The sequence below is a fragment of the Helianthus annuus genome, chromosome 12 (genome assembly GCF_002127325.2).
Source record: "Helianthus annuus cultivar XRQ/B chromosome 12, HanXRQr2.0-SUNRISE, whole genome shotgun sequence".
NCBI classification, from domain to species: Eukaryota; Viridiplantae; Streptophyta; class Magnoliopsida; order Asterales; family Asteraceae; genus Helianthus; species Helianthus annuus.
Window position 1 is genome coordinate 95,180,982 of NC_035444.2, and position 7,747 is coordinate 95,188,728.

The 7,747-nt window shown below is 38.9% G+C and overlaps 1 protein-coding gene across 1 annotated transcript; it reads right to left on the minus strand.

The window, feature by feature from the left end:
• Window positions 1-1,374: 1,374 nt before the first annotated feature.
• On the minus strand, window positions 1,375-3,843 carry LOC110891146 (zingipain-2). Its single transcript, XM_022138812.2, has 4 exons — window positions 3,363-3,843; window positions 2,380-2,615; window positions 2,154-2,294; window positions 1,375-1,810 (listed from the first exon to the last, which is right to left on the minus strand). The coding sequence occupies exons 1-4, from the start codon at window positions 3,808-3,810 to the stop codon at window positions 1,538-1,540; spliced, it is 1,098 nt and encodes a 365-aa protein (XP_021994504.1). The 5' UTR covers window positions 3,811-3,843; the 3' UTR covers window positions 1,375-1,537.
• Window positions 3,844-7,747: the final 3,904 nt, after the last annotated feature.

The following is a 7,747-nucleotide window of genomic DNA, read 5'->3' on the forward strand; positions in this document are numbered from 1 at the left end:
TTTCTTCTTCTTGCCCTTCAGTAGGTTTGCTAAGCCCTTGAGGAATCCTCGGTGGCTCTTACGTTCTTCCTCGAAGTCTCTTTCCACGCGGCTCAAACGGTGGAGTATTTCTTCTTGTTCGGGAGGAGAGAAACGTGGTTGTGGTGCCTGTTGCGGAACTGGAGGTCTAGGAGGTGCTGGACACCCATGAGCCGAGTAGTCCGGTATTCCCATGTGTCCATATGCTCCGTCTGGGTAGCGGGCATTATACCTAGCCCCTACCACATATGGGTCGCGCTCATAGTTGTAATTGTAATGTGCTTGTGATGACGGTTCGAACGGGTTGTAAGCCGTTGGACCCGTATATGCAGGTATTGGGTGGTCGTACCCAAATGGTGGCGAAGTTGGTGCAGCTGGTGCGGAGTTCGCCTCCTGTACAGGACTTGAAGGTCCTTCTTCTTGTAGTGGCGGGTAGTGGCTACTACTAGAGTGTCGAGGGGTGCTGAAGTGGAAATCCCATCCTCCTCGTGTGGACATACGAGCATTTGTCCTCCTACGCCTTGGCGGATCAGGCATTACTGGCTGTACCGGTGGCGGAGGTGGTGGCGTAACTGCCACGAAACGTGAATCCTCGGAGGGATCTCGCGGATGTTGCGGTTGTTGTGATGTCTGTGGCGTGTGGTACCACTCGTGTTGATTAAACAACGCCATGAAGCTATCATGTCCCTGATAGGGTGTACCATGAAAGGATGACCCATCAGAGATTTCTATTGGATGCGTGGGCGTCCCACGAGCAGGTTCTGTCGGATCAGTATCCTCGTCCATATGATCTTCGGAGAAGTGATCTTGTGGTCCTAACGGAACAAAGACTGAAGGTTCCTGGATGTAGTCAGCTGGATTAAACTGACCTCTGAAGTATGGAGTAGGGTCGTCAAAATTTCGGTGCGATACCGAACGCTGTAGAGGTATGAAGGAGGGTTGCGGGTTGTTGGGATCATTCTCGGAATTTGGTCCGAATGAGTGCCGGTATGATGGCGTCGAGCTATCATACGTTCTTATTTGATTGGATTATTTGAAGAAGCTAGAAGTCAATGACCATTTTAATAAGTTTGTTGGCCAACTCGACTAATAGAACGATAATAAATTTTTATAAACCTTTGTAAAATGCTATTTTATTAATCGATGAACCATTTTATTTTATAAACTATTGAACTTATCATTACAATTTATAAACTTTTAAGAAAAATAGGTATTTGACTCTCGTTAATTGTCATAGGTTCGATGAAACATTTGGTTGAAGTTCCTAAACAAGGATATTTTAAATGACAAATAAGTCGTTAGGAATAAAAACTAATTATGTAATACATTCTAAATTGGGTACAAAACAAATCATGATGCGCAAACAATTAAAACCATTTTTCTATATATATATATTAGAAGAGTACAATTGCGTTCTAGAAGACATAAGAAAAGCATCATGATATATTAAAACGTACATATCGAAGAGCACAAATATGATTCCACAATTAAGATATTAATGATTATAATTATAAATATATTAGATACTACTAATCTGGTGACTATCAACGTTGTTTGAGATACTTGGGTTCTTGTTTCCGTACTTGATCGGGTAAGAAGCCATCAGCGTTATCCCACACATGCCCACAGGCGTATCGACCATGTTACGCTCCATTCTAATATACCCGTCTTCACCCCATTCTGGTCCCCATGAGTTTCTAACAATCCAATAGTCCTTCCCGTTTTCTGAACCGTATCCCACCACAACTACCCCATGGTCCAGGTTAGTCCCACATGAACCGGTAAGTACACCCTGAAATTTTACAAATTGATAAATCATTAAAGACTATTTATATATGTTTGTGAACCGTGTCAGTTAACAAGTTAAATCTTCGAACCCCACAAAATCAACTTGACCCACACAGCACAAGCAATTAAATTTGCATAACATGAATGACTCGTTTAATATGTTTATATAGAAGAGTCATACGGGCTGACAAGTTGTAATCTAAGTTGTAAATATATTAAATGGTTAAAATTGTGTAATTTGTACGCCACCCACTTAACACGTTTATTTAAACCAGTCAAATGGTTTAAATTGATCGTAAACAGGTTGACGGGTCACGGGTCGAACTATGAAAACGGTTTAAACTTACAGAAGTATATAACTGAAAAGCCCTTCCAGAAGCTTCTATTCCAACACTCACAGGCTGGTGAGCTACTGCCTTCATCAATGCTTTCTCATTCATCGGTGGCACATCTTCATAACCATCTATGCTAACAATTTTTGCCTTGTTCTGCAAATCAATTTCACTTTCAATACCAATTTCCAACACAAAATGCTATAACCATAAAAATTTTGTATCATTGTATAAAACTTACTCTAACCGGATCACAAACGGCTCCTACACCTTTGTAAGGATAGTCCGATTCTGAGTCGATTCCGCCATTGGAGACGATGAACTGGAAGGCGTAATCCATCGACCCACCATTGCAACCGCTGTTGTATTTATTGTCACAATCAACTAGCTCTTGTTCAGATAAACTGATCAGATCGCCGGTGACTATTTTATTTATTCCTTCAACTGACGCCACCGTTGAGAAAGCCCAACAACTTCCTGCAATGTTTCAATAAATTCCAAATACTTATATAAATAACATTAAAAAATAATTGAGTAAAATAGTTTTCTTTATCATACTTTAAAACTAGCAACAAAAATTAATAAAATGCTAGCACTGGCGGACCCAGAAATTATTTACCGGGGTACGAATGAGACGTTCAATCATATTTTCAAGGGGTACGGTCGGGTTTTTTTTTAAATATGCACCAATCTTTTTATAAAAGGTGTGCCCGCCCACCCATGACTATGGGTAGGTCCGCCCCTAGACGTTAGCAAATTCAATACATAATTTTTAAAAGGGTCATGCATAGTAATGGTATGACCCCGAGATATATGAACGTAGTTTTTAAAAGACTTAGTTTTACTATTCAAAAAGGGGTAGCGACGCAACTTGTTGCCAGTTTACCAACTATCTCGATGTAAATTCATAATACAAGAATAAATTTTCTGGTAAATACATAATATAATATAATCAAATTATACACCTATGTATGGGCGGATCTAGGCCACTTTTGCGGGTTCCAAGAAACCCATTCGGTTTAGAAAAAACCGGAAAAATTAGTGAGAAACTCGTATGATTTGAAAAAAAATAGTGAGAATCTATCAAAAGAAATCCAGTAAAAAACAATTTTAGATCCGCCACTCTAAATATGTCCTAGTGGTACGGGTTTGCCTCCCAGGAAATGGTATTTAGGCGTTAAAAATTGTTGATAAAAAATAATAAAAAAATAAATGAAATCATACCACAGCCTCCTTGATTCTTAACAGGAGAAACAGCACCTCGTTCTCTCCAATCTACCTTAGCCGGAAACATCTCGTTCTCCTGAACCGCGTATCGTCGGCTAATCTCGCCTCTCTGCATCTTAGCAATCCTCCTGTAAGGATCCACCTTGGTCCCCAAATACATCGACCGATACTCTTCGTTGGTGAGATCAGCAAACTGGTTCAACCCGACTTTATAACTCCTGTTCCCGGACAAGTTGTGCTCATCAATAAACTTTAAATTATCGGCGAATATCCGAAACCTACTCTCCTTCTCCCCCAAGGCATTGTATGTTTTCCCGTGACGTGCTAGCCACAACTCATACGTATTCCTCACCTCCTCATCTGTTCGAGTGTTACTTGTTACGTATGTTATGGTGAGGAGGAGACATGTGAGGAGGAGTGCGTATGTAGTTGCAGCCAAAGACATTGTGATAGTTTTAAGGAAAAGATGAGGTTGTGAAGAGTGAAGAGGTATTGTTGGGTTTATATAGACTACAACATGGTAACTTTTGCTATACGAATGGTCAAGTTGGGGTAAAGTAGGAATGGTAGATCGTTTGATAATTGATTTACCGATTAATAATGTGTATGTGTGTTATACAAGGAAACCTTGTGGGGGTATAGCTAGATTAACATATGAGATAATCACCAAATTATTAATTTACTATATGTTGGGAAAAAATTAATAGGGCCTCCGGTTTTAAAAAAAAATATAATAATATTTGGGCTCTGACCTTTACACATATAAAAAATATATAAAAATACAAAAAAAATTCACCAACAATAAATCTTTTAGTTTATTTTATCGGTCTCAAACCCGGGTGAAAAAAGTCTTTTTTTTTCTCAAACAGTGTTTTTTTTTTTTTTTTGAAAAAAGGCCTCGAGTTTTAAATTTGCTTTAGGCTACCAAAATGGTTGAGCCGACCCTGTGTGACATGTGTAATTCCGCGTAACAAACTTTAATTTGGCATATCACCTTGGGATCAAGATGACTAACACTTGAATTTAGAGATAATTCAAGTTTAATTAATTTTTGTTTATTTGAATTTTATTTGATTGTTTTATTATGTTTGAATTTTAGGTCGGCAGAAGTATTTGAAATAGAATAGGAGGAAGTATTTAAGTAGGATAGGTTGAATTAGTGGGGCACTCTCCTCTTAGGGGAGTCCCCTCTTTTACGCAGGGCCAATCAGCACGTGTCACGTCAACTCCCCTTTTAACTCCCTTACACCCTCAATTTGATGGCGGCACTCCCCTCTTAGGGGACTTGTTTTTTAATTCAAAAAGAAAAAAAAAAAAGAAATGTTTTGATTGGTTGAAAAAAGGGTGGCCCACCATCTCCCCCCCCCCCCTCTTTCATTCGGTAACCTCTCACCGATTCCATTCACCTAATTGACTCCCCTCGTTGCAACAAATCACCTTGGTGCAAGAGATCACCTTGACGCAATATATTACATATATTGCACCGCCACGCAGTGGGGGGACACATGTCTTGTTGTGATTGGCCGAATTATCTGGTAATTAAAACAAAGTCAAGTGACTATTTCCATAAATTCAAAAAATAAAGATTGTTTTGTTAATTATCTTGGATAACATTGTTAATTTGTTGATTATCCCTAAATTTATTCCAACTCAGTCCTAAACTCCTAATAATAGTTAATACTATTTCAACGGTTTTAATGTTTGAATGAGAATGACAGAATTTGAATAGATTTAGTCAACTTTTGTAAGCATACTTGACTGTAACACTTCTATTTTAAGAAAGAGACACATAACTAAAGATTCTAATTACTATTTATGGAAAATGAACCTGGCTATGGTTGTAGTTCAGGAGTGACATTTCAGTTTTTCTAGTTTCAAACTGTTCTTCAACCATATACATCTTTTCGAAATGTATGAAAATTATTTAATGTTAGATGTGCGGCTGAGAGTGAAATAAGGTGGGCCGAAACGGGTGGCAGAAGGTGGTTTAACAGTGGTGAGTCAAATTTAACAGAGTCCAATTATGGAGGAGCAGCAGTTCGATGATTCATGGAAATAAAATAAAAAATAAAAATTCATTTGATTTCCAAGATACCTAGGTATAAGAGCCTTATCTTCAATATGGAGCCACCAAAGCCTGCTGCAAAATATATTTATTGCCACTTACTTTTTATGACTTTTATCGCACTCGGTAAAATATTAACACCTCTCTGGTATGTTAAGATTCATATTTTAAAAGATTTAACCTCGACTTCTGATATGTTAAACTGAATTGTTAGACCACGGGTATGGTGGAGCAGGAGTTTGGGGCGTAGCTTGAGGGGGCTTTGTTGGGCTGACCCATATTGAAGACGGTATGGTGGGACGGGAGTTTGGGGCGTAGCCAGCCCAAATGGCTGTTATATTTTTTAAAACAAAAAATTTAAAATTTTTAATCTTTTTTAAATAAAGAAAATTACACAAATAAAGAAAATTACATAAAAAAATTCCTAACGCTTATATTTTTTCTTTATCTCTTCTCTCGTCTCCAACATTAGTTCCAACTCTTCACCCTCTAGGTGATCAATGGCCGGCTGGGCTAGAAATTTCATATCATCTCGTCTTTGCTTCAGGGCATCCCTAGCTTCTTTGCTCTTCCAAATTTCGGCCCTTTGTTGTTGGAGATTGGGAAAGCCCAATTCTCAGGATCTAAGGTTTATATTAAAGACGATGGATAGGATATTATGAATCCGTAATCGTCTGAAAACTGCCAATAATCGGCAGAAGAGCAATGCGAACAAAAGGCGCAAATCTCTTAAGGTTCCAAATGGGGAACAAGGCTCTATCGAAAATATCAAACATGAAAGAGTACAGTACATTTCGGTATATAGAGCAAGTTAAGCCTTGGATATATAAAATCATTCGAGATCATCGAATGTGACGGCAGCATAGCTCGTAAGCTAAATATGCCTAAGGAGCTCGATGGAATTCACAATGTGTTCCACATCTTTAACTGAAAGAAATGCCTAGCTGATGAATCGCTAGCAATGTCTCATGAAGACGTATAGAATGATGAAAGCCTGAGGTTTATGGAAAGACATATGTCGATCAAGGATCGACAGGTTAAGAAACTCCGAAAAGGAGCAAGCGCCTATTGGATAGGTCAATTGGAATACCCGTAAAAGTCCCTAAATGACTGTGGAAGTTAAGTTCAGTTTATGACAGAAAGTACTTCCATCTTTTTGAGCAAATCTCGGGGTCGAGATTTCTTTAAGGGGGTGAGGATGTAACACCTCGTAAAATCGTGTCCAATGATGTGGTGACACGCGTAACGAACCTTAATAAAGTCAAACGTTGACTTTGAGGGACTAATTTTGTCAAAAATCGAAAACTATGAATATGAAAGGACTGAAAGTGTCAACATGCCTAAACTAGGCCTCTGAGTGACCCTATACAGTGTCAGTATTCTCAAATGAGCCACTTGTTGGACGAGAGGAGCCGTTTGCGTAATTATTTGAAAGTTTACGCAATAAGGGTTAAAAGTGTCAACATGTTAATTCTTACCTCTGAATGACCTTTTAACAAACCGAGAGCTTCATTATGTTTCGTCATATTCTCGGGAATGCCAAATATTGGCTATGCAAGGCTTTTATGCCAAAAAGTGAATTTACGCGCAAGTTTGAAAGTTAGAGGGGTTAAAAGCGTCAATATGTTTAATTATACCTCTGAATGACCTTTTAACGAACCCAAAGCATCGTGATGTATTATAATACTCTTAGGAATGCCTAACATGGACTGGATAAGGCTTCGAAGCTATTAAACGATGATATGCGCAAGTTTGCGCATTAGAGGGACCAAAAGCGTCAACTTTTGAATCTACGCCTCTCGGGGACCTTTTAAGCAAACCCGAGCGTTGTAATAATTGGATATACATTCGGGGATGCCCATTATGGGCTATGGAAGGCTTGAATATCATTAAACGGCATTTCGCGCTACTTTGCGCAATTAAGGGACTAATTGCGTCAAGCTACAAAAGTAGGTCGAATCGTTTGATAACGGACCTTCCGGATTATATCCATGAGTTAAACATACCCTATTTATCCTTTGTAAAGCTTAGATATAGGCTTAGAGGTGTTTGGTGCGCAAATATGAACTTTTATGCCATGAAGGGACTAAAAGTGTCAAAAAGTGCACAAGTTTGCACTTTTGCGCATATCTCGCATTCTGAATATCCCCGGACACCCAAAAATTTATGGAAGCACTAAAATATTTTATTTTAGTGTGTGGCATGAGAAAATTCCACTCGTCGCGTGATTTGGACCATTTTTAGCGTCCGTTCGTATTTCGTCGTAATTAGACGCATAACGTGACCGTACGGCCAAACGAACCGACATCCGAGAGTG

Bases quoted from the DNA above. Each gene is read 5' to 3' on its own strand.
- LOC110891146 (XM_022138812.2), bottom strand. From the start codon at position 3,810: ATGTCTTTGGCTGCAACTACATACGCACTCCTCCTCACATGTCTCCTC. The intron at 2,295-2,379 runs GTAAGTTTTATA...ATTGATTTGCAG, and splicing joins CCGTTTGTGATCCGGTTAGA to AACAAGGCAAAAATTGTTAG. The intron at 1,811-2,153 runs GTAAGTTTAAAC...GTAAAATTTCAG, and splicing joins CTTTTCAGTTATATACTTCT to GGTGTACTTACCGGTTCATG.